This window comes from Heteronotia binoei, chromosome 4 (genome assembly GCF_032191835.1).
Source record: "Heteronotia binoei isolate CCM8104 ecotype False Entrance Well chromosome 4, APGP_CSIRO_Hbin_v1, whole genome shotgun sequence".
Classification (NCBI taxonomy): Eukaryota; Metazoa; Chordata; class Lepidosauria; order Squamata; family Gekkonidae; genus Heteronotia; species Heteronotia binoei.
This window is the reverse complement of record NC_083226.1, coordinates 27,344,786-27,371,358: the sequence shown is the minus strand read 5'-3', so window position 1 is coordinate 27,371,358 and position 26,573 is coordinate 27,344,786. Positions and strand designations below refer to the sequence as shown.

At 46.5% G+C, this 26,573-nt stretch overlaps 1 protein-coding gene across 2 annotated transcripts in view; it reads right to left on the bottom strand.

Annotated features, from left to right (window-relative positions):
- Positions 1–1,798: 1,798 nt before the first annotated feature.
- FRMPD1 (FERM and PDZ domain containing 1) overlaps positions 1,799–26,573 on the bottom strand; it is a 109,340-nt gene continuing 84,565 nt past the window's right edge. For both annotated transcript variants that reach the window (XM_060237013.1, XM_060237014.1), the window contains 10 exons: positions 22,119–22,214; positions 20,635–20,760; positions 20,095–20,214; positions 16,744–16,880; positions 15,380–15,506; positions 13,356–13,451; positions 10,634–10,816; positions 7,074–7,221; positions 5,247–6,053; positions 1,799–4,310 (listed from right to left, as the gene is read on the bottom strand). In XM_060237013.1, the coding sequence (XP_060092996.1) occupies positions 1,945–4,310; positions 5,247–6,053; positions 7,074–7,221; positions 10,634–10,816; positions 13,356–13,451; positions 15,380–15,506; positions 16,744–16,880; positions 20,095–20,214; positions 20,635–20,760; positions 22,119–22,214 (4,206 nt within the window). In that variant the 3' untranslated portion in view covers positions 1,799–1,944. The remainder of the gene's footprint in view (positions 4,311–5,246; positions 6,054–7,073; positions 7,222–10,633; positions 10,817–13,355; positions 13,452–15,379; positions 15,507–16,743; positions 16,881–20,094; positions 20,215–20,634; positions 20,761–22,118; positions 22,215–26,573) is intronic.

The window sequence follows — 26,573 nt, the reverse complement described above, 5'->3', positions numbered from 1 at the left end:
GAGGATTGGAATATGCTTGTTTTTGCTGGATAAAAGCACTGTCAACTGAAAATTTTCTCTCCATTTAGCAAAAATGGCACATAAAAGACTCCCCAGCACTCGTGTTTTCCGAAAATACCAGGCATCCCTTTATAACAAAACTGTTGACAATGATATAGAGGGTTACATATGGAAACTAAGATGCAGAAGAGGAGACTGGATTTATACTCCACCCTTCACTCAGCAATTTATAGTCTCCTTTCCCTTCCTCTCCTCACAACACACACCCTGTGAGGTAGCTGGAGCTGAGAGAGCTCTGAGAGAACTGTGATTGACCCAAGGTCACCCAGCTGACTTTATGTGGAGGAGTGGGGAATCAAACCCTGTTCTCCCAGATGAGAGTCCCTGCTCTTAACCACTACACCAAACTAGCTCTTCAAAGACAAAGAGATGCTGTGGGGGGCGGGTAAAATAACTGTTTTATTGTGGCACAAACTTTAGTAGGCAACTGCTTGTTCCATCAGAATGCAGGAAGTGAACTGAGAAAGTGCTAGGAATACATACAAATGTGGTCCACTGGAAGATAAGCCAACAGGATACACGGGGGGCTCTGGCTTTAATGCTACTTACAGAAAGGCAATGGCTAAGCAGTATGATGTTGCTTCTCAGGGAAGAGCCATTAATGCATTATACTTATTTGGCTTGAAGAGTGCTTGTGGCCAATGGGAATACATTTTCAAGGGAAGTATCCAGGGCTTGTTCTATAGCAGGAACTCCTTGGCATATTAGGCCACACACCCCTGATGTAGCCAATCCTCCAAGAGTTTACAGGGCTCTTCTTACAGGACCTACTGTAAGCTCCAGGAGGATTGGCTACATCAGGGGTGTGTCTCCTAATATGCAAAGGAGTTCCTGCTATAAAAAAAAGCCCTGGAAGTATCTAAGTCTGAGGAGGCAGTGTTTCTAGGAAGAAGCTTCCTGAGCTCCCACTGTGTGGTAATCCAGCACCTAAGAGCAGGAAAGGGCTCTCCACCACTCCTTTCAAGCCACGCATATTGCATCACCAACACCCTGCATGTGACAGCCAGGTGCATTGACAGGACACCAGCATGGGCAGACGGGATCAGATGTGCTGAAAAGGTGCATTCATCCCACCACATTGCAGCCATTCAGTTTCAATAACAATCTGGTCATTTTGCATTCTTTGGAAATTCACCAGTTGCCTCACCAAAGCATTAGAAGCCAGGTTTCCCCAAATACAGATTTTAGCAGCATGTTGACTTTCAACCTTGGTTGTTATTTGCACAAATTGGTACACCAGTGGAAACCTTTCTGACCCACCAATCCCCGTGGCACATTTTATCTCAGCAAGCCCCTAAAGCATTTAGGGATAGTGTCATGATTTTTTTTGTAGCAGGAATTCATTTGCATATTAAGACACACCCCCTCCAATGTAGCCAATTCTCCTGGAGCTTACAGTAGGCCCTGTAATAAGAGCCCTGTAAGCTCTTGGAGAACTGGCTACATCAGGGGTGTGTGGCCTAATATGCAAAGGAGTTCCTGCTACAAAAAAAGAGACCTGGATAGTGTCGACTTGACACCCAAGTACTGCATGCATACGACTGCAGTGGTTAACTGGAAAGGACCCTGAGTCACACCGAAGACATTTATCACTTGTGTGAGCTTTACCCTATGGCACGGAAAAAACAACCAGTTGAGCATGCACCAAAAATTGGAGGGATGAATTATCCCTGCTGATCTCAATTCGTATAAGCTCTGAGCATTAACATCCATCAAAGAACGGGACCAGAAAGCTGAATCGCTGTCTTTAGTGGAGTTTTTACAGATTAGTTGTTGTTTTTATTGGGATAAGTGTTTTAACAGCAGACACTTGACTGAGTTCTTCTCCACAGCGCAACGGAGTAGGTGCAGGAAGGGCAGTCACTGGGGCAAGATCCTCCCATCTCACATGGGGGGCGGGGCCTTGAATTGCTGCACGAGGCAGAACAAGGCCGCTGTGAGGGCAGTGTACTGGCATACAAGTAATTTTACACTCAAGCTAGGATATCCCTTCTCACCGGCCTGCTGCGCTGCCTGAACAAACTGGTGGTAACTACACACAACATCCTTCAAATTGGCTGCGAGATCTTTGTGCCTCCTGCTACAAAGGCCACAGTTTGTGAAATGGAAACATACTTCTGTCAGCTGTAGGAGATGCCGGAAGGACTCCTGAATGGCACTCTGGATCTCTGTGGAAAGCCCGCATATTTTGATGACTTTCTGGCAACTGGACATCAACCTTTGAGATTCTACACACAAGGTGTTCTTGTTTTCCAAGAAATGGTCTAAGCACTTATCTCGAGGGTGTTTCGTTCGGTTCCCCCAGAATAGCTTTAAAGTTTCCTGAAGCTCTACCACATGGTCTAACAAATGGCAGAAGTCAAGCGGGGAGGCATGGGCTCTGTCTTTGACGTGGCTCAGTGCTCTGATGTGAGATTCTGGAAGCCAAACGTGACTCTTGCAGTCTTTAGGTTCAGCATCAATACCATCACTCTCCTGACCGGACATCACAGGGGCAAAGTCTAAATACCGGGGGCTTCTTGTTGGCGGGCTTGTTAATGGCTCCTCAGAAGCTCCCTGAAGAGATGAGTTGGTGTCCTGTAATACCAACTCATTGTCTAATCCATGAAAACAGCTGGCATAAGAAAACTTGCAACTACACTTGTCAACTTTATGTGTTGGTGAGAATGTTTTCTTAGAGTTCAAAGTCGGAGAGTTGTGGCAGCAAATCACAGGGCCCTCAGCACCTTCTGTTGGGCCAGAAGGCAAAAATGATTGACATGAAACACTAGTTTCCTCACTAGGCCCTGCAAATTCACACAAAAGGTCAAATGGCAAGTTCAAATGGTCATTTTTTCTCTGTTCCACATTCTCCTCTGTGGGAACAGCTAATGAACTGGAGTGTTCATTTTTATACTCCATGGAACTATCTGTGATGGATTCCTCTTCAGTTTTCTGGCTACCATCAAGTTCTGCAAACACAGCCCAGTCGTGAGATGTAGTTATGGTTGATGTGTGGTTTGCACATGGGCCTGAGCACTCTGAAAGCACGTGATCCTCTTTTAATGAGATCTGACTAACATCTGGGGAACATGGGGCAATAATACTTTGATATTTACCATCGTTTTGCTGACATGGTTCTGCGTTATCTACCATTGACTTAAAAGAAAGCCAGGAGAGACGAGTCACTATCCCCGAAGTGCCATCACAACTGGAAAGTAGCTCAGTCGCGCTGGAGAAACCCACTTGCTTTTGATCTGATTTTTGAAAGGAATCTTCACTCAGGCTCGTATTCTCTTGAAGTAGTGCCCCTTCAAATGTCTGGCTGGGTTCACACAGGGCAGAGTCATCTTTGACTCTTTCACAGGGGTCTAGCACAACCGGCTCATGATTTTCCACCTTGTCAGTAGGAGGAGTATCTGGATCCAAAGCTGGGTCACAAATTAACTCTTTGTTCTGATGACTGTCCGCAGACCGAGAGGGTTTGGTAGTCGTGTGTATTATTTCTTCAATCAATAAATAGCTGACTCCGGTGTCAAGTGGTGTTTCTGATGTACACTCCAGTATTTCCTCAGTCTCGTGGTCTGTGGTCACTACAGAACATTCCAGAAGGCGACAAGATGACTCAGTAGGATCCTCTTTCTTTTCAGTGCAAATATATTCCAGCTGAAAGGGGATTTCTGATATACTCAAACAGGTGTTCTGATCAGGTGTACAGGAAGAGACAACAGGACTCTCATACTCCTCTTTAGAGTAGGAGGAAGTTGTGAACTCTGAACTCTTTTCACTTTTCTGAGCACCTGACAAACGGAGAGCAGAAATTGAAGAAAAAACTGAATCAGTTACTGATTTTGTTTCCACTGTATCTGGTTCCATCTCCATTAAGCTAGATGAAGTCTTGTTTGCTCTGTAAGAATCCAGATGGACTAGTTGTTTGGCTTTGAGAGAATCTGAGTCTCTCTCAGTGTCCTCAGTGAAAAGTCCAGTTGGTGAACATGAGGCACCAGAAAGATCAACTTCTCCACCATGATTCATAAACTCAGTGTTTTCCAGAACGTGAAGCGGATCAAGAGGGAAACTGACTTGTGAGGTATAATTTGTCTGTAAAAAAGACCGCCTTTTCCTCAGACTGTTGATATGTATTGGCTCCTTTTCCACCCTGTGCGTGACCCTCTTGTGTCTTGACAGAAGATTTTCAACCAGGCTGCCATAGGACGGTGCCTTCGAGATGCCAAAGTTTTGTGCATTCTGTGGTGATGGACTGCCAGAGCCTGAAAATAAAGAGGTGGCCATTAATGTGGAGAAATGTCTTTTATGTTATGATAAATGGGCACTCGCTTTAAATAGAAAGTTAAACATAAAAAGCACAACATTATTTAATTAAATGGCTTCATATAGAGATAAAATGTGAAAAGCACTGTCAAGTCACTGCCCACAGGGTTTTCAAGGCAAGAGACAAACAGAGGTGGCTTGCCACTGCCTATCTCTGCATTGGACTTCTGTGGTAATGTCTCATCCAAATACTAGCCAGCACTGACCCAGCTTAGCTTCTGAGATCTGACAAGATCAAGCTAGCCTGGGCCATCCAGGTCACAGCTTGCAATAAAATAGATCCACAGAAAAGAGCTGACAGACTACAGTATCTTGCACTGACGTACGGGATACGAAATCTTTCGGAAATGCTGGGCTCTGTCCTATAGCTCCACTAAGCAAGTGGCTCCTTGTCCAATAATAATAGTGCTGAAGGAAGAGGAAATCTCCTTAGGCTGGAAGACGTTTCCTTAGACTGAAGGAATGTCCTCCAGCCTAATGTAAGCTGTTGCCTTATATTACTAAAGTGGATTTCCAAAGCTGAGATCCACCCGGAATAGCTATATCAGGGGTGGCCAAAATTGTTTAACATAACAGGTACATAGAATAAACATCAGATGTTTGAGAGCTGCAAGATAAGGAAAGAGGGAAGGCAGGCGGGCAAATAGATGGGGAGGGAGAGGTGGAAAGAAAGCAACTTTAAATGCCTTTTCCAAGTTGGCTGATGGGGTGGTGGGAACTTTGAGAGCCACACAATATGTGTGAAAGAGCCATGTGTGCCTCCCGAGCCACAGTTTGGCCACCCTGAGCTATACTGAGCCCATTGCTAGTTGAAGCAGCGTTTCTGGTAACCGCTCTTATTATGCCTTTCCCCCCACAATCTCTGTCTGACTCACCAGTTTGTGCCTCTGTTGGTGTCACCCGTTCTGCGGCATCATAGAATTCCTCCTCTGAACTGGTATCTCCAAAGCCAGGGGGAGGAGCCAAGACAAAGCCACGTGACTTTCGTCTTTTGCCTACTCCCTCATCCACGCTGGGCTCAGCTGACAGGTCTTGCAACGAGCCACCCTCTGTGCCATCACTGTGGGTTGTCTTCTCCCCACTGCTGGCGGGGGAGATGTTAGCGCAGATACTATAGTATTCCATGGCATCATTCTCAGCCAGCTTGGTCTCCAGCACAATAGCATTTATTTCACTTTCCCTTCTGAATTCTGCGTCTGGCTGGACAACCACAGAACCGGGTAAGTGGGGCAGCGGAAGGAAAGAAAAGAAGTCCTCTGATGTAGCTTTATTTTCATCATCTACTCCTAAGAAGGCCTTGTCATTGCTGGCGAGGTCCTGGAGCATGGGCGTATCAAAACTGAAAAACTCCGGCCTGCTGGAAGAGCATGCTTCTAAGTCATCCTCTTCCAGAGCGTCTAGAGAGTCACTGGAGCCGCTGGTCTTGAACCCCCGACTCTCCATGTTGGCTGAGTCAGAGGCCTCTGATAAGCTCTCATTTGTGTTGTCATATTCATTGCAGAAGGTCACCTCTTGGTCCTGCAGCCCCTGCCCCTCCTGCTCCACCTCCTCTTGCTCTCCTTCTTCCTCTTGCAAGGGGCCAATGCGGCTGCATTTGGGGGAATGTGTGTCTGAAAACTGGTCCAAGGAGGAATCCAGTTCGAAAGATTCTTCGGAGTCACTGCACGTTCGAGATTCGTACCCTGCAATTCAATAGCGAAGGGGATGTTTTGAAGCTGGTCGTGCTTGCAATCTGACCACAAAGGGAGGGGAGGAGAAACTAAACCAACCAAGCAAAAACCTCCAAAGGAAGTTTCAGAATACTAAGGGGCCAAAGGTTAAAAACATCAATAGTCATGGACAAAAGTGCATGAGTTTATTACAAAAACATATAAAAACCTTGTAGGGGCCCAAATGAAACATCATAAAACCATTGAAGCGACAAACGCACATGAAAGATATGACCTGATGCATTTTGGTCTGCCGAGTGTAACTGGGACTTTGTTGTATTTGATCTCTGAAGAAAGCCTCTGCAGGCCAAAACTCATCCATCAGAGCAGACAGAACTCTTAACTGAGGTCTTGAAAAAGCAGCCATTAGCCATGCAGTGGCCTGGTCAGCTGGAGGAAGCTTCAAGGTAATGAAAACTCTGCAGAGATCTGTAACTTCCTAGGTGAAGGAACCTGTCCTATATTTTAACATCTGACAGGGTGTGTATAGAGACAGGGACAGAGGAATGGCGTTTTACCCATTTCTTCTGAACCCCTTGCTCAGACTGGTGCTGTAAATATTTATTTTAAATAAATACGTTATAACTTTTGATGGTGATAGTGGTTCTCCACCACATAGACCTTCCCCATCTTGGACATGCTATATTTAAAGGAGTGCTGGGGGGGAGGTAGCCTGTTGGCAAGTGGCTATTCCTCTAGGGGTGAGCAAGGCGGTAAATGGTCCCTATGGTGACCAGGTGCTGGGCAGTGCAAGGCCTCAAAACTTGGAAGGGAAGCTGGGAGTTCTGACCCTCCCAGCAGGCAATTCTGATGAAGATCAGGTAGTGATGGTGGATTTCCGGAGAGAGAGAAAAGCCTCTCCAGGTGTTGGAAAAACCTTTGAGGGCAGGGTGGAACCTTGCCTGCAGGCCGAAGTGGGCCCGTTCTACTACAACTCCATTAATTACATTTCTTCCAACTTTCATTCCTTTTAAAAGCATCTTTAGTTTTTACCTTCCTCTGTGGAGTAGCGGTGTGTTTGGGGCCTTCCATCGGCCCAAACAAATATCGAATGGGTTGGATCCACCAGCAGCTTGTAGTAGCCAGCAATGAGACAAGTCAAGTCTTTGGCACTGTTCGATTCCAGCATCAGAGTCAGCAGCTTTAAGAGAGGGAAACAATAGAATAAGCTACAATATGCCAAACATCTGCATAAAACAGGAACCCACACTAATGATTAACAGATTCTTTGTTTCCCCTTTCTTATACATACAAGTGCAAAATATACACATAAAACACAGACATACATTTTATTTGTATATGTACTGGCATCTGTTATGTATACATGTGCATACTTTAATGCCAGGATCTCCAGAGTGGTGTCTAGGGTTGCCAAGTCCAATTCAAGAAATATCTGGGGACTTTGGGGGTGGAGCCAGGAGACTTTGGGGATGGAGGCAGGAAACATTGGGGGCGGAGCCAGAAACAAGGGTGTGACAAGCATAATTGAACTCCAAGAGAGTTCTGGCCATCACATTTAAAGGGACAGCACACCTTTTTAAATGCCTTCCTTCCATAGGAAATAATGGATAGGGGCACCTTCTTTTGGGGCTCATAGAATTGGACCCCCTGGTCCAATCATTTTGAAACTTGGGGGGTACTTTGGGGAGAGGCACTAGATACTATACCGAAAATTTGGTGCCTCTACCTCAAAAAACAGATCCCCCAGAGCTCCCGAGACCTCCAGATTAATTCCCCATTATACCCTATGAGAATCCATCTCCACATAGGGAATGATGAAGTGCTCAGCAGACGTTTCCCTCCCAACCACACCCCATTTCTGGCGACTCTGAAGCGAGGGATTGGCCTCTCTACTCACAAGTTGCTGCCAACTTCTTCAAAGTAACACAGACACCCCATCCCAAGAGGAAGCCTTTCAATCGGAGACTGAAGCCTCCGGAGGTGAAAAGGCACATGGTCCTCTGGGGGGCGGGGCTTCCCTCTGCCAGCCAGCTGACTGGGAGCAGGAAGGAGCCTAGGAAAGCAGAAGAACCCCCGCTGGGACCTGGGGATTGGCAAGCCTAGTGGTGTCTCTGGGTGCTATAGCACCCACCAACACATTTTCTGGGACCCACCAAGCGGGTGGATGAAGCCAGATAGGCCTCTTGGCCAGTAAGGTTTCCAATTGGCCACTGGCAATCCAATTGGCTGCACAGATTAAAATAACGTTTCAGTGGCATTTGTTGGTTTTATTTCCACTCCTCTCTCTCACTACATTTTAAAAATTGGCAGCAACCATTTTGTACCTGGCTCTACTTCCTGTGGCAGTCATTTTGCGGTTGTGCCCACCACCCTGTGTCAGAATTCCAAAAGTGATGACAGGATGAAAAACGTTGGGAACCCCTGTTTTAAGGCAACCTAAAGTGGGCTGAGGAAAACATTAAATTAAATGGGCATTGTGGTTATGAAAAAGAAAGGAGGAATGTCAACAAAACAAGTTAATGTTTTGTTCAGGAATCACCCCCAATTGAAAATATGTAATGTAGCAGGATGACGAATTACGATGGTCTGTATTCAATCAACAGTTCCAAACCCTTAAGGGGCACTTCAGTCTTTGGAAAAGGTTATTTCAGAATAATGAAAATTATAGGCAAGACCCAAGCCACAGAATGGTTGCTATTAGCCATTAGCAAGGGGCAGTGTGGCTGGAACTCCATATTCATATAGACAATGACCTAGTTTTTCAGGGTCACAAGATGAACACTTGAACCCTGATCATGTAACCTGCGGCTGACTGCATTGGTTGAGCTGGAGTCCACTGGGTCTCACCTGGTTTAAAAATTCACCTATATTTTCATTCATGAGTGGTTTGAAGCTGAATCCAACGAAGACGGAGGTCCTTTGCTTGGGTCGCGGCGCTCTGGGAAGGGAAATTCCTCTCCCAGTTTTTGACAAGAGCTTGGGGGTTCTACTGGAGCCTTCATTGTCAATGGAGGCCTAGATAGCGGCCACTGCCAAGTCTGCGTTTTTTCATCTTAGATGGGTGAGGCAGTTGGCCCCCTTCCTCGAGCGCCAGGACTTAGCAACAGTGATCCATGCAACGGTTACCTCAAGACTGGATTACTGTAATGCCCTCTACATGGAGCTGCCTTTGTGCCAAACCCGGAAGCTGCAGCTGGTGCAGAACGCAGCGGCTAGGCTGTTGTTAGGGCTCCCGAAGTGGGAGCACATACGGCCGGGGCTGCGTGGGCTGCACTGGCTGCCGGTTGCATACCGGGTTCAGTACAAAGTGCTGGTTATTACCTTTAAAGCCCTATATGGTCAAGGGCCTGCCTACCTGAGGGATTGTCTCTCCCCATACGAACCCCAGAGAGCACTGAGGTCAGCGGGAAAGAACCAGCTGAATATCCCTGGGCCGAGGGAGGCCAAATTGAAGAACACAAGGGAACGGGCCTTCTCTACCGCAGCTCCACACCTGTGGAATCAACTTCCGGACGAAGTGCGGGCCCTGCGGAGTCTTGACCAATTCCGCAGGGCCTGCGAGACTACTCTTTTTAAGATGGCCTTCGCTGAATGCTGAACAAATAATAGATTCGCTGCTGTTGTATTCTGCCATCAATTTATTAAAAACCTATAATTTAGCACCATAACTGTTAATTTTAATTGGATTGTCGATTTAAATGATGGTTTTATAATGTAGTATTTATTAATAATAATAATAAATTTATTCTTATATCCCGCCCTCCCCTGCCAAAGGCAAGCTCAGGGCGGCTCACAGGACATGGTGTTTACCATGATTACAATAAAATACAATCATTCCTATAAAAATTAATTAAGGTGCTACAATTCAGGATATGCATAGGATGGCTAGATGTCAATTAACCGGGTTCCATCTTAAAAGCGAGCTGAAAGAGGGTGGTTTTGCAAGCCCTGCGGAACTGATTCAGGTCCTGCAGGGCTCGCACCTCCTCTGGTAGTTGATTCCACCATTGGGAAGCCATTGTTGAGAAAGCTTGCTCCCTCGTTGTTTTCAATCTAGCCTCCCTTGGCCCACGGATTCTTAGAAGACTTTGGGAACTAGACCTCAGTGCTCTCTGGGGGACATATGGAGATTTATTGAATTATATGATTGCATTGTATTGTATTGTATTGAACTAATAAGTTGTGAGCTGCCCTGAGCCTGCTTCGGTGGGGAGGGCGGGATATAAATAAAAAGTATTATTATTATTATCATCAAAATTGAGTGCTGTGGATTTTGCAAAGCTACATTACAAATCTCCCTCATTGCCCTGACCTGGGTACCCCAGGCAAGCCTGATCTCATCAGATCTTGGAAGCTAAGCAGGGTCGACTCTGGCAAGTACTTGTACGGGAGACCTCCTTGGAATACCAGCAGTTGGGAAGGCAGGGGCAGGCTTTATTCAGCCACCTCCCTAAATATCCTCTAGGCCTCCAGTAGGGGGTCAGGACCAGAGGTCACTATGACTTCCAGGTGCACACAAACACACTCACACATGCATACACATATTTAAAAAGTCTCCCATATCAATGTATAGGTCAAGGAACTGTGAATACCTTTATATCTTGGAGGTAGATTTTCACCATGCTCACTTTGTCTGATTCTTCAAGAAGCTCCACTCGGCTGATGTTTGCGAACTCAGCCAGCATGGTTACGATGTTCAGCTTGTTATTCACAACCTGGCTGATTCCATATTTGGCTCCCACCAACAGGGCAATGCATGATTCTCTGTCCTGCAGCTGTATTGGGAAACAGTCCCTTGTAATGGTTGAGCATTCACTGGCCAAATCAAGCAAAGATGTGTACATGCAAAGAATTCATCACAGACCCAATGCCATAACCGGCAACTTCCTTATAATCTCTTTCAGCATTTTTCAGTGTAAGCTGAAAACACATTCAGCTGTGACCCAAGCATTGGACATGTGTGAATGAGATATTGTTAAGAATGGTAGAGGGTCCAGTAGACAGGCCAGGTTTGCTGCAATTTACTCTGGCCTCAACATTTCTGAAAAGTTCCAAACTTTCAAAGCATTTCAGGCTATCTACTAAACCAGGCTATCTACTAAGCCTGTGGGCAAATCTGGAATTTTGACACAGCACGGTGGGCAAAACAACAAAATGGCTGCCAGAGGAAGTGGAGCCAACTATGAAATGATTGCTGCAGCTTAACTTCAGTAAGACAGTATATAGATCCTTGTGCTGTGGTGGCAGCTGCTGCCAAAGCAACATTTTTGAAAATCTGAACAGCCAATCACATCTTGAATAGTCAATTAGAAGCCTTGCTGGGCAGAAGCCCTACCTGGCCCCACCCACTTCCTAAAAATACTTGGAAGGCACCAGAAAATGCATCAGTGGGTGCAATGGTGCCCATGGGCACCACATTGGGGATACCTGATCCATGTTACTATGTTGTGAGTTTGGAGTCTGGTTACTGTGCATTGCTGCCTATGACCCTAATCCATTGCATATATAGCCCCATGGAATTATTTTGGCTGTGATGGGGCAGAGTTCCTAACAGTTCATAAAAAGGTAAAGGTAGTCCCCTGTGCAAGCACCAGTCGTTTTCGACTCTGGGGTGACGTTGCTTTCACAACGTTTTCACGGCAGACTTTTTTACGGGGGTGGTTTGCCATTGCCTTCCCCAGTCATCTACACTTTCCCCCCAGCAAGCTGGGTACTCATTGTAGCGACCTCGGAAGCATGGAAGGCTGAGACAACCTGGAGCCGGCTACCTGAACCAGCTTCCGCTGGGATCGAACTCAGGTCGTGAGCAGAGGGCTCCGACTGCAGTACTGCAGCTTTACCACTCTGCGCCACGGGGCTCATCAACAGTTCTTAGTATCCTGTAATTAGAAGAGAAAATCACAATGCAGGGAAAAGCTGCTGAAGATTCCCATATAGACACTCTGTTGCTACTGTGCATGCTGGTGCAAGTGGAGTGTTAATGAATGCAGAACAGAAAACCGTTGCTATGTAGAAGCAGCCTTTAAACATATTGTTACAATTGGTTTTGCTTTGTACTTTTTTATTGCATATTTTTCCCTATTGTCATAAGCAACCTTTTGCAACCATTGAATGGAAAGTTGGGGTGCGAATGAATGAAAGAATCAATGAATGAGTTAGTAGCTAGACTGCATTGCAATGTATAAGGCAAAAGGGCAGAGTTGGCCAGGACCTACACCTTGCCAAATATTGCACTACCACTGTGCAATAGCAATCATTTGCAATAAGATTTCCCCATACAAACAAGCCAATTAGTTGCAATTGATTGCTAGAGCGCAATGATAGTATAATATCTAATGGTGCACGAATGCAGCCAGGGATGAAAAGGAGAGGCCTGATGGAGCTGCTGCACACTCCACCTTCCCTTTGTGGAGAAAGCAGGATCGTGATCTTTGTCAATAGCAGGAGAACACCCTCCCTGCTTGGCTTTCCAGAAGCTGACTGGACATAACGTCCCTGACTGCGGTCCAAAGAAAAACAATCAAGAACCAAACATAAGGGTGCCTCCGTGCTTCGGTTCCCTGCCGACTATAAGCATCTCTGCAGCAGCTGCTGTTGAAGAAGAAGAGTGCTAATGCAACTGTACCTTTAGGGCTTTTACTGAAAGGGTGACATGCCAGAAAGTAGGAAGGGGAGTGAAGGAAATGGCATCAAAGAGCTCACCCTGCATGAACCCTGGCAGCTTTCCTGCATTCCTGGCAGGGAATGCAAAGGCATTGCGTTCTGCTCCCTGCCAGAGAGGTCCTTCCTCAGACCCATTTATCAGGGAGGGAAGAGGCTGGTACAAGAGCGTACCAGCATCCATGGTGCAGGTGGTGTACAATGCAATTTCTGCATAATTGCACAGAACGCATAGAATTGTGCACAGAAATTGGTTTCCTGAGATTGATTGACTGATTCCTTCCTTCCTTCCTTCCTTCCTTCCTTCCTTCCTTCCTTCCTTCCTTCCTTCCTTCCCTCCCTCCCTGAGGCTCTCAAACTGCATTGGCAGCAGCTACCACTTCAACATAATTGTGTGGCTGAAGGTAAGTTGCAGAAGGCGCTTTGTGGCTGACTCTGTGTCCTGCAGAAGCCATTTTGTGGCTCTGCCCACCACACTGTCAGAATTCAAAAGGTGCCTGCAGGCTCAAAAGGGTTGAGAACCCCTTACTCATTTAATGCAATAGAATATTGGCAGTTTTGTCAAGAAGAGTCCAATAGTGAGATTAAGGGAAGATGTATTTAAGAGCTTGCCTTTTCATTACATTCATTATTATTATTTCTTTAAAAACTTACCATGAGAGTAACATTAAAGATTTTCCCTCCGTAGAGTTTCAGGTCTCCAAGAATCTGCAGGTAACAGAGGCGCACCTGTGCTGCTGAGAGGAGGTGCTACAATTTTTTAGAAGAACAAGTTAAGACAATCAGTTCCTGTAGAGGCCAAGGGCATTTGGAAGCATTGGAATCACTGTGCTTTAACTAATATCTAAGCAGATGCTCAGAAGGAGCGTGTGTGTGTTTGTCTATTCCACTCCCCTTCTGGAATGGTTACCCGGGACAACTGTAGCACATGTCCAGAGTTAAATGGAAGTTTTGAACGTAGGAATTTTCCTGTGAAAGACTCTTAGTTCTGGAAGAATCACATGGGAATATTGTGTGTGTTACTGGCTACAGTACTGGAAAGAGACCCCCCCCCACCAAAAAAAAATCAGACACAAACAGAAAAAGGAGACGACCAATTGCCTCTCTGCTCTTAAATACCAAGGGCATAGCACAAACAGATGCTTATTCCACAGCCAATTACAGCCTTGTCCTACATTTGCTATGTCTGCCAACTTCATGACATTGTCTTTGGAAGTTTTGTGGTATCTTGGAAAACAGCCATTATGACCCTGTAAAACAGCACTAGAAACCTGGTATAACAAGCAGTGCTAAGGCATGATGCTTACAAAGACCAGCTTGGAGCTGGTTCCCATGTCAGTCGCTTACTTAACAGCCTCCATGTGGTCGTAGTGGTCATTGCTTCTGACATTCTACAGTAACCCACACCTAGATTGCTCTCCTCCAGCCCCTCTCCTTTCCAGGAGGCCAGAGAGGCCTATTACTATTTGTTGTTACATGCAAGGACCATGAAGTCACCACAAAGCTCTTTTCTCACTGTAATGGGAGGGTGGAAAAGCACTGTGTGTGTGGGTGGGGATAGACACCAAAGATGATGATCTAAGGTTGTGACTTCCTTGGTCCCTCTAGCAAAAAAAATAAAATAAAGACATTCATGAGTGGACATTCCTCACTTTTCTTCTTGGGAATGCAGGGAATGAAAGGGTTGGAGAATGGGTTCCAGCTGTGAAGGCCTGTAATAGCTGCAGGAACAGGAGGCTACTACTGAAGCATGGAGGCCTCTGCACCTGGGTTGCCTCATTAGAAGAAGACATTGGGTTATTATTCCACCCTCCACTCTGAATCAGAGTCTCAGAGCAGCTCACAATCTCCTTTATCTTTCTCCCCCACAACAGACACCCTGTGAGGTGGGTTGGGCTGAGAGGGCTCTCACAGCAGCTGCCCTTTCAAGGACAACTCCTACGAGAGCTATGGCTGACCCAAGGCCACTCCAGCAGGTGCAAGTGGAGGAGTGGGGAATCAAACCCGGTTCTCCCAGAGAAGAGTCCGCATACTTAACTACTATACCAAACTGGCTCTCTAGGAGGCTAAGAGATTAATTGTCTTGTAGATGAAAGTTAAGCATTTTGGAATTCACATTTGTATAGTCAATCCAATTTTTCTTCCCCCCCCCCCCAAAAGTGCCACCTTTTCTTCTAAATCCATTATAACATCTGGTATGGACTATCCAGCAAGGTATTCGGAAGTGCTGGTTAGAATCAGGGATAATTTGTCATAATACAATGGCAATGAAGTGGTTCAAGCATAGCAACATTAATGTGAGCCTCTTACAAGTGCAATTCTATGCAAAACTGTTGGTGGTGATGGGAAGTACCATCAAGTCACAGCTGACTTATGGCCACTCCAGTATAAACCTACCATGCTCAAGGGTGTGCATGACTTTCACTGATTTCCCCTTCCCATGAGTGACCTCTGACTCCTTCCTCGTGTCCTTCCTGGGTTCACCCATCCCACCCCAAGAGCAGCATTTGGGGGGGAAATTTGGATTGCAGTGGGAAGAGGGGGTGCGGAAGCTGCACCCAGAAATCCTTCCTGACCACAGAAACCTTCCAGGGGAACCCAGGCACTTAGATTACTCTTAATTCGACGAAGGACTGCATCTTGACAGCTTTTCACAAGCTGCTTAAAGGCAACATTACCTTTTGCCTGGGATCCAGCAAAAGTTGATTCCTCTTCATGTGAAAGCTGATGGCCTTTTTGATGTCTTTGCCTCTCATGTTTCTAAGTAACGTTGGGGAGATAAAATTTTCTATTCCCCAGTCCTTCCTGTAACAAAATGCAGAAGGGGGGGGAGCTGAGATGATATTGTTTTATTTAAATAACCATCAAGAAAAAAACAATCCTTTACTTGTGGCAATTGACAGTAGCCACAAATTCCTCAGCCCCCCAATAGCGTAATAGTCATAACATACTTTTACGTTTTCCCCACCATCTCTGTAACTAATCAGGATGCCCAGCCTATGCAATATGAGTTTTAAAGTAAAGAAACACAGGGAGCTTCCTTTGGAGTGACCACGGTAGAGAATGACTGCTAAAAATCCAGGGAGAGTTTAAAATTGTTTGTAGGCCTTTTGGGACACAGTTGCTGAAATTCTGAGTTCTCACTACTCAAAAAGACACCTTTTACTTAGGACAAGTTATTGTATGAAAATCAAAACCTGCTTTCTTTTCCTCCCCATTCTCCTATCTCAACTTGCAAGTATTCAGCAGAATATGATTTACTGTGTCTGGCTGGTGTCACAGAGCTGGTGAGAAGTTTTAAAGATGCCACTCTGCCTGGTCAGCTGCCTTTCTAAAGCCTCAGAGGTCAAAAATAGATCCTACCTCCAGCATGGGGAGCCCTATAGTGGGCAAACTGCGTGGGAAGGAAAGGCTTAAGCCCCAACTCCTGTGATCCTGTGAATTTAGGGGGAGGGATTTGTGAGTTTCCTGCATTGTGCAGGGGGTTGGACTAGATGATCCTGGAGGTACCTTCAAACTCTATGATTCTATGAACTCCCTCCATGTCATGATCCTGAGTCAAATGCTTGGGCGATTCAGTACTCAAACATCTCTTGTTTAGCTGGGCAAACATCATAGCTGTGAACAGGGCTTTTTTGGTAGAAAAAGCCTAGCAGGAACTCATTTGCATATTAGGCCACACTCCCTGATGTCACCATTGTTTTACACAGGGCTTTTTGTAGAAAAGGTCCAGCAGGAACTCATTTGCATATTAGGCCACACCCCTGACACCAAACCAGCTGGAACTGCGCTGGCTGTGAGGCATGGCAGACTTATCTCCACAGAAGAAAAGCATAATACCTGAAGTAAATCTTAAAGGGAATTGAACGCAAGATGATAGTTTGGTACCATGTTGTGAGGTAGGCCACTTTTGAGTTATGTGTGAAGTTTCCTATGTTCCTTTAACCCCCCCTTACATCTATTTAACAATCATGTTTTGTTTTTAAAAAGTCATGTGGAATTTTGACCACATATAAAGATACACTCGCCCCACCCCACTTACTCTATATATTTCAGAGATACTTTCTGCGGCTGAGCACAAGTGATAATCCGCTCTTGGATGTGGAGGGCTGCCAACCGCAAAGCAACGCTGCACTTCATCTCCACAGCAAATCTCTCCTGGAGCACATCGCTGCAGCTCTGAAATTGACAGCGCCCAGTCAGCAGGCAGGAATGAAGGGCACTTTTCATTCACAAGAAGCGATTCCACCCCCTCTCCCCACAAGCAACCACTTCTGTTTCTAGCAGCAGAGGGCAACAAAGACAACTGAGTAGCTTCTGTGCTCTGCTGAGGGGACAGAGCAAATTGTTCCCACAGGCCAGTTCACCTCTTAGGGGCAAACAGATGCTGGAAGTTCCCTGAACGGACTAGAAGAGCCACTGGTTCTGATCCAACAAGGCACTTCATATTCTTATGGATCTACCCGGATTTTCTGTTGAAAAATGGCATATAGATATGCAAGTTTTGAATCAGAATTATAGCGCATGGGGAGGTAAAGATGTAACCATTTATCCCGCATCCAATTTTCCTGACCACAATTGGACCCTTGGAATTACTTGTTGTTTTGAGAGGGTAAAAATATATGGCTCTCTCTGTGTGGTTTATTATGCTTCTCCCACAACGGGGCAAATTTCCTGAGACTGATCAAATAGGGCCCTTAATGACTGCATCATCAAGTAATAACTTGCCCTTGGGAATGAGCCATACAGCTTGAAAATAAACGAACTCTTCACACATCAAACTTCCCAATCCCTTCAAACAGTGGTTTGCAATGGAAATGTCTCACACTTTTCACCATGACATGTTGACTAATCACAATGAGAGACTGAGATGGTCACACAGATGTGAAACAAGACTGAAGTTTCCAGCCTTTGCACGACTGAGACATGCAATTGGAGGTGAAATTTATATGGGACATGGTCTGAAAGAGACATCTGTTGTTGGACAATTCATGCACACAAAGTGGCATTCTTGGCCTATCCAGGTCAGTATGTCCCCACTGACAAGCAGTAGATCATCAGGATTTCAGGCAGAGGTTTATCACATCAGCTACTACCTGATCCTTTTAACTGGAGATGCTGGGAACTGATTGAATTTGGGACCTTTTGAGTGCAAAGCAGATGCTGTACCACTGAGCCTAGACTGTTAGCATTTCAGAATGATCAAATCTTTTAATTCTCATTCACATACCAAACTCTCCGTATGTATAAAATAATTCTCATTCACATACCAAACTCTCTGTATGTATAAAATGAGGATATCAGGGAGAATGGTCTCTGCTAGACCTTTTCCTGACAGGCCTTTGATGCATGGGGAGGAAGTATTTTAGGTAGAGCTGCCAACAACTTGGAGAAAAAAATACACCCCCCCCCCCTTAGCAGAGGCTTAATAGGATGTTATTTATCAGGTGATGTTACTTGAATGTGTGCCATGAAAAGATTCACCTGACCAGTTCCAGATTTTTGACCATTCAAGGAGTAAGATATTGTTCTCTCCAGCTTGCGCAACGCATTTTTAGGCAAAATTGATTCAATCCCACTACCCTGATGTGAACCATACGAAGTCCAGCAACAGGTAAGTCACAGTGACATGGGATCTCCTCTATTTTAGATCCAATTCTTGGAGGTTGTACCCAACCTATGGGGACTGCTTTCACTGAGGGACTTGCCAAGCAAGGATACTTTTTTTGAAAACACTGAAGGTGAGACTGTGTTTGAGCTAATTTTCTGTGGCTGGGATTAAGCCACTGACGCCACAGTGACAGGTTGCTAGATGTTCCAGAAGATTTGTAAATTAGACCGCAGTCCTTCCTGTGGCAGTCCTGTTGAAATGATGGAGGGCTACCCCAAAGCACAAAAATGCCCTTGGTCATGTCCCTTCATCTCAGTGCAGCAAGCACTCCACGTGGAGTGCAACCTAAATGAATGTGCCTGTTGGGAGTGCTTTTCATATCTGGTCTTTTAGATTTCAACTGGCATTCAATTAGGTTGGTTGTGGTTTTGATTATGTTGCAGGTGTGGCCACAATGAGGTGGAGTGAAAATATGGAAACAAATTATGACTGAGGTTGTTCATCAAAATGGTGCACATTCAAACTGAAATAACAGTTCAAAGGCAAATTTAATTTAACTTTTCCCCCCACTCGCCTCTGGATGTTTATATTTCTTGCTTCTAGGGTTGTACGCAGGATTCTGTATATCTTACTCACAGATTATTCACATTGTACTCACAGAAAAACTGTGCTAGATCTAAAGGATGAGTACAATCCAGACAAAATTAAGTGTGTGCGTTTGAAGTGAAGCAAATACTTGATGGAACGTCTACTAACTTTAATCAATTTGAGCCCCACTTAGCTCACTCTGGATTTGAGTCCCATATGTCTAATTGCCTTTTAAAATAACGGGGGTGGAAAACTGCTGTCAAATCACAGCTAATTTATGGCGACAAATTATTCAAGGCAAGAGACCTTCAGAGGTGGTTTGCCATTGCCTACCTCTGCTTTCAACCCTGGACTTTCTTGGGGGTCTCCCATCCAAATACTAGCCAGGGCCAACCCTGCTTAGCTTCTGGGATCTGACAAAATCAAGCTAGCCATGGTTATCTAGCTCAGTAATAGCAGGCTGAATAGCCATTCTAATAGCAGTTGCTCCTTCTGAGTTTGTCAGGCTTCCAGTCACAGACCAATTTCGCACTTGACCTTTAATCCTGGTTTAACTCTGTCCCCAAATTGACATTCTACACTAGAATAATAGAATCAGAGAAACCAACTCTATGATTCTATGATTTTAGTGTATAATGTCACCTTTGGGACAGGGCTAAACCAAGATTAAAAGTCTAGTGCGAAATGCAATATATTTTCTGCAGATACTGAAACTCCAATGACTCGCAAACTATAAATACCATACCCAGCCCTAGTTTATTTCACAGTATTATTTCAGGATTTATATATTAGGACACATATAGTTCGTGTTTCTCCCTCATTTGGTATTTAAGTAATATTTAATTAAGAATTCCAAATCTGATTAAAATTTTAATGCCCTCAGGGTTTTCTGAAGCTATACATTTGAACAGCCTTCCAAACAAAGCCATATTTGATTTCTGTAAAATCGTTTTATTATTTTCCAAATTTGAAAAGCACCATTCCTGCTGACAGTGACATGAGCCTTGAGGAAATGACTGAGACAGTGAAGGGTCATCGATGTGAACACTTCTCAATGGGACGTGAAGGCACCAACAGTTGTTATGAAAGAATAAAACTGGAGCAATACCTCTCAGGGTTCTGTCAGGTGTGGCTAAAGACCCAAACCAAGGCAGATAGGGCTATAGTCAGACACATGAAGAATTACCACTTCACCTGCAAGTAGAGATATTCAAAGGCAACTGGATCTTGCTGCAGCAGATCCAGTGGATCCCTTGGTATAAAACAGATTCTGAAGAGGCAGCGGTAATTGTGAGATTCTTTCTTCTGGACTACCTGAAATAGAGGGGGGGGGGGAGATGAGTGTGGGACATGAGTCACAGAGTTCTGCTTCCTAAGGAACGATGTTTTCATTTTTAAAAAATGTTTCAAGCCCTTATGGTTACAAAAGAGATGCTTGAAACTTGCTAATGAAATCCTAGAAGCCGGAGAAGTGACTGAAGAAAATTTCCATTCAGACAACATTCAGGCAGAAGCAGAACGATGCAAAACAATGCATATTTGTAAAATAAATTATGCAAAATAACAGCAGTCATGCCTATGCGCTGTGCACAATTTATGCAAATAGTGGAATTTCTCTCCTTGTGATGCAGGATTTTGGATATTATGATTGCACCAAAACAGTAGCCCTCAGACCTTGCAATAAGACATCCCTCCTCCTGTCATGGGAATGTTGTGCTAAGCAGGGTAATTGACCTGTGTGATGAGTTCATCGTCATGAAGGAGGTATATCTTCAACACATTGTATTGCTCTTCCAAGACCAGGGCGAAGTGTTCAATGCTTCGAATGGAAAGCTTTTCTTTCAAAGTGAGAATAATGTCCTGCCAATTACAGATGGCAAAAAATGCAGATTAAACAACATGCCACCCTAATAATAAATACATGGGTTAGTTCTCTTCAATGCCTATCCAACAGCCACATATTCAGTTATTATGAAGTAAAGGAAGATGGCTACTCAGGAGGAAGATTCTGAGCACAAGGGAGGGGGGGGACAGCTGAAAGACATATCTGCCCAGTGGGCACAATCCACAAAAGTTGTCTTGCTCATACCCTGTTCAAACAAACCAGAGCATCATGAAAACACAATGTCTCAGATAACAAAACTGACTATTGCCATGGACTAATTTCAAGGACTACGAAATACCTAAAATCTCATCGATTTCAATCAGACCGAATCTGCAAAATGCAACTATTCCCTGAAAGGTAGGGCAGAAATAATCATGAGCTACAATCCAGCACAGAGTTTAAGCATGCTGTCAACGACAGTGGTATTTATATGTGCATAACTGCACATTGGATTATTCCCGTACTATTACAAATCCACTGAATTGTAAGAACATCCAATGAAAAGAAGTGTTAAATTAAATCAACTGAGACTGTTATAGGGATCTCCAACCTTTTTGAACCTGCGAGCCCCACTCTGGTATTCTGGCACAGCGTGGTGAGCACAGATACAAAATGGCTGCCAAATGGCTGCTACAAAATGGCTGTCGCATCATACTTTCAGTCACACAAGTGCAGATTCTTAGACTGTAGTGGCAGCTGCTGCCAAAGCAACAATCTGTTAAGTCAATCAAATTTCCAATGGCCTATCACAGGTGTGGCCAACGGTAGCTCTCCAGATGTTTATTTGCCTACAACTCCCATCAGCCCCAGCCATTGGCCATGCTGGCTGGGGCTGATGGGAGTTGTAGGCAAAAAAACCTCTGGAAAGCTACCATTGGCCACCCCTGGTCTATCAGAAGCCTTGCTGGAAAAGCTTACCCACTTTCTAAAAAGACTTTGGGGGGAACCATCTTGGGGACCCCTGGGCTATTATGTGGATAGCTACAGATAGCTTTTTGAAATTTGACTCAGGAGATAAATCAGGCAAATGTATACTTTTGCAACCTCTGTATACGGGCTGGATTGGCCATTTAACTCACAGGGAAAGTTCCCAGTGGGCTACTGCTCTGAAGGGCTGCTGGTAATCAGTACTGTACAGAGCCAAGCCCCAGTGGTTCAGCCAGTCTTGAGGGCTGCTTGACCGGGCTTGCTGCAGGGCTATTTTATCTTCCCAGTCCACCCCTGCTCCAAATCCTGTTTCCAAGATAGCTGCAATCCCAAAATGTGAAATTTCATTCATCTGTGATGTACAAGCTTCTGTCTTGACTTCATTCACTCGCAGTACAAACAGTACCTTAACAGTTGTGCTCGCATCAAACTTGAAAGCTTTTGTCTGCCCGTTTTCCAAGTACACCTTGAGAACGTTGGGCATGCACAGCAAAGAACTTCCCTGGAAAACCAAAAGAGAATCCCTAAGCAGCAGGCCCTTCAAATCCAGGGTTTTCTGTGGCCTGAAATCACCTCACAAGATGTCAGACGACCCACAAAGAAAGAAAGAATACACACCTTCCTCATACAACATAAACTCTCTTTTATCAGCTTGAATATTGCTTCTCTGCTACATCTGTTACATGTAATCGGGGTATTATTTTCTTCAGGGTTGTTTTTAGTTGCCAGATTCTCTTGCTGCTTTCATCTGCTAATGTTTTCTTGCTTACCGTTTCATAACTTCTCACTTTCATATTTAATTTCCGCTTTCTAATAGCATAAGCTGCCCTGAGGATTTTGGAGAAGGGTGGGAAAGAAATTGAATAAACAAATGTGTGAGAATGGTGACTTATCCACCCCCAACTTGTGGGAGCTCTAAGCAGGGAGAAGGTTGCTGGGACAGAAGAGACCTTTCAGGGGCTGCAGACTCATCAGTTGAACAGTAGCCAAGGGAGGCAATGTGGCAGTGGGGAAGGGGGGAAAACAGTCTAACCTTGTGAGGCTGGAAGTTCTCAGGAGAAGCCAGAAGCCCTTTGCCAGGCTCTCTTCTCAAATTCATTTTTTTAAGCTAAAAAGAATAATACAACATTTCAAATCCCAACAAGGGTTGCCAGGTCCATTGGATCTGCAGGCAGGGGATGGGAGTGTGGGGAGGATCACTGAAAATAAACATGACGTACCTACATGACCCGGAAGTGACATAGGCACATTGGGGACTTCAGGGGGGGACATTCTGGGTTTGGGGCAAAACTCTATGGTAGAATTAGTTTTTACCATAGAGTTCTGGCCAAAAACCAGAGTGCCCTGCTGACATCTTCAATGTGCTTACCTCACTTCTGGGTCATGTAGGCATGTCGTGTTTATGTCTGGCTTCTTGCCTTGGGGGGGGAGGGGTAATGGGGGAGCAGAGAGTAGTGCCTGAAACTGGGTAGGCCCCACCAGGAGGTCTAGCACCCCGAATTCCAGAGCTAGAGTAGATGTTCCAGCCATGCAAGGCCTAACCTACAATCAAAAAGGACAGCTAGAAGCACCGAACTAGAATAAATGGCCTTGCTTTATGCCAGACTGCCCACAGCTGGCCTGATCCTGTTTGGTCAATCGAGTGTGTTGCTAAGACATGTGTACACATACCTCTGCAGCTGACACATATTCTCAATCAAGAAATTTTCCCTTGCTCAAGATTCACTGCGCTAATGAGATGGAAGAACAAAACTTCTTCTAGGTCTCTGGCCTTGAAGTTCTCAGACCCATAGTCTCACTTACACCTGAGTCCAAGTTACCAGATAGAGGTCTTCAGTAACTTAACTAAGCCTAAAAGCTTGAATGAAACTTTTGAAAGGCCAAGAAATGACTAAGCAAGGCCAGTTTCTTGACATCCAGGGCTTCTTTGTATAAAAAGCCCATCCGGAACTCATTTGCATATTAGGCCATGCCCCCCTGATGTCACCATTGTTTCACACAGGGTTTCTTTTGTATAAAAAGTCCAGCAAGAACTCATTTGGATATTAGGCCACACACCTCGATGCCAAGCCAGCTGGAACTGCTTTCTTGCTCAAGTAGGGTGGCCATAATGTCTGAAGGCCAGCCAGGGACACCTTGGGGGGGGGGAGGCAGGAGTGTGCGCGCGCGCCGCCGGAAACAGGAAGTGACGTCACTTCCGGCGACGTCACTTCCGGCGACGTCATACCACCGCCGGAAACAGGAAGTGACATCACTTCCTGTGACATCATTTCCCCCGCGCCACCTGCCGGAAACGGGAAGTGACATCACTTCCTGTGACATCATTTCCCCCGCGCCACCTGCCGGAAGCAGGAAGTGACATCACTTCCTGTGACATCATTTCCCCCAAATGGCATCATTTCCCCCAAATGCCACTGCCGGAAACAGGAAGTGACTTCACAGCACTTCCTGTGACGTCCCCAAAAATCCCCCAAATATCACCGCCGGAAACAATTTTGTTCTCAAATCCTGTATATACTTCATCAGTATATGGGATAAGGCACTTTCTCAACTGTGCTGCATAATGCAGCCTATTTATTTTGTCCTGTTGGCTCTGTTGGCTCTATCTGCGCCACCTTCATCACTTTCGGGGTGTGGATCCCCCAGTGGGGTGGGCTCCCGACTCCCTCCGCCGGCTGTTTCTGATAGCCCTGCGCCCCCTCTTTCATTTGATATGTGTCCCGTGCGGGTGCCACCCTCCTGCCGGGAGATGCCGCAAAATGAGCCCCCTTGAGGCTTATGGCGGCAGGGCTCGGGGGAAGCAAGCTAGACTGCTGTTCTTTTGAGGGGTTATAGAGTGTTTCGAGCCCCTCCCTGTGGCATTGGTCCCATCGTCGTGGGACCCAGGGGGCCGGCGCAGCAGCCTGCCGAAGCAGCCTGTCACTAATAACACAGGTCGAGATGCGGAAGTGACTGACAGGCTGCTTCAGCGGGCCGCTGCGCCGGCCCCCTGGGTCCCACGACGATGGGACCGATGCCACAGGGAGGGGCTCGAAACACTCTATAACCCCTCAAAAGAACAGCAGTCTAGCTTGCTTCCCCCGAGCCCTGCCGCCATAAGCCTCAAGGGGGCTCATTTTGCGGCATCTCCCGGCAGGAGGGTGGCACCCGCACGGGACACATATCAAATGAAAGAGGGGGCGCAGGGCTATCAGAAACAGCCGGCAGAAGGAGTCGGGAGCCCACCCCACTGGGGGATCCACACCCCGAAAGTGATGAAGGTGGCGCAGATAGAGCCAACAGAGCCAACAGGACAAAATAAATAGGCTGCATTATGCAGCACAGTTGAGAAAGTGCCTTATCCCATATACTGATGAAGTAAATACAGGATCTGAGAACAAAATTGCACCAGAAGACACAAACACAAAGCTCCCTTACACTGAATCAGTGCTTGGGTCCACCAAAGTCAGTATTGTCCACTCCAGTCACAAACACAAAGCTCCCTTACACTGAATCAGTGCTTGGGTCCACCAAAGTCAGTATTGTCACATAAGAACATAACAGAAGCCCTGTTGGATCAGGCCAGTGGCCCATCCAGTCCAACACTCTGCGTCACATAAGAACATAAGAGAAGCCCTGTTGGATCAGGCCAGTGGCCCATCCAGTCCAACACTCTGCGTCACATAAGAACATAAGAGAAGCCCTGTTGGATCAGGCCAGTGGCCCATCCAGTCCAACACTCTGCGTCACATAAGAACATAACAGAAGCCCTGTTGGATCAGGCCAGTGGCCCATCCAGTCCAACACTCTGCGTCACATAAGAACATAAGAGAAGCCCTGTTGGATCAGGCCAGTGGCCCATCCAGTCCAACACTCTGCGTCACATAAGAACATAACAGAAGCCCTGTTGGATCAGGCCAGTGGCCCATCCAGTCCAACACTCTGTGTCACATAAGAGAAGCCCTGTTGCATCAGGCCAGTGGCCCCTCCAGTCCAACACTCTGCGCCACATAAGAACATAAGGAGGGAAGGAAGGGAGGAGGGAAGGGAGGAGGGAATGGAAGGGAAGGGAAGGGAAGGAAGGAAGGAAGGAAGGAAGGAAGGAAGGAAGGAAGGAAGGAAGGAAGGAAGGAAGGGAAGGGAGGGAAGGAAGAAAGGAAGGGAGGGAGGAGGGAGGGGAGGAGGGAGGGAAGGAAGGGAGGAGGGAAGGGAGGAGGGAAGGGAGGAGGGAAGGGAAGGGAAGGGAGGAGGGAAGGGAGGAGGGAAGGGAAGGGAGGAAGGAAGGAAGGAAGGAAGGAAGGAAGGGAGGGAGGGAGGGAAGGAAGAAAGAAAGGAAGGGAGGAGGGAGGGAAGGAAGGAAGGGAAGGGAGGGAGGGAAGGAAGGGAGGGAAGGAAGGGAGGAAGAAAGGAAAGAAGGGAAGAGGGAGGGAAGAAAGGAAGGCCGCCCCCCCCCCCGCTTTCGGCCCCCTTACCTGCGGTGGCGGTCGGCGGCGAGTCGGGCGGCGGCGGCGGGTCGGGCGGCGGCGGCGAGTCCAGCGGCGCGGCGAGTCCAGCGGCGGGGGCGGCGGCGAGGCCAGGGAGGCGTCGGAGAGGCCTTCCTTGGCCGGCGCTGGCCCGGGAAGGCCTTCCAGAGGCTCTGGAAGGCCTTCCCGGACCAGCGCCGGGTGCTCCGCGGCCTCCCCGCGGCCTCCGCTGGTCGCTGGGGGCCTTCCAGACACTCTGGAAGGCCCCCAGCGACCAGCGGAGGCCGCGGGGAGGCCTTCGCTGGCCGGCGCTGGCCCGGGAAGGCCTTCCAGAGGCTCTGGAAGGCCTTCCCGGACCAGCGCCGGGTGCTCCGCGGCCTCCCCGCGGCCTCCGCTGGTCGCTGGGGGCCTTCCAGACA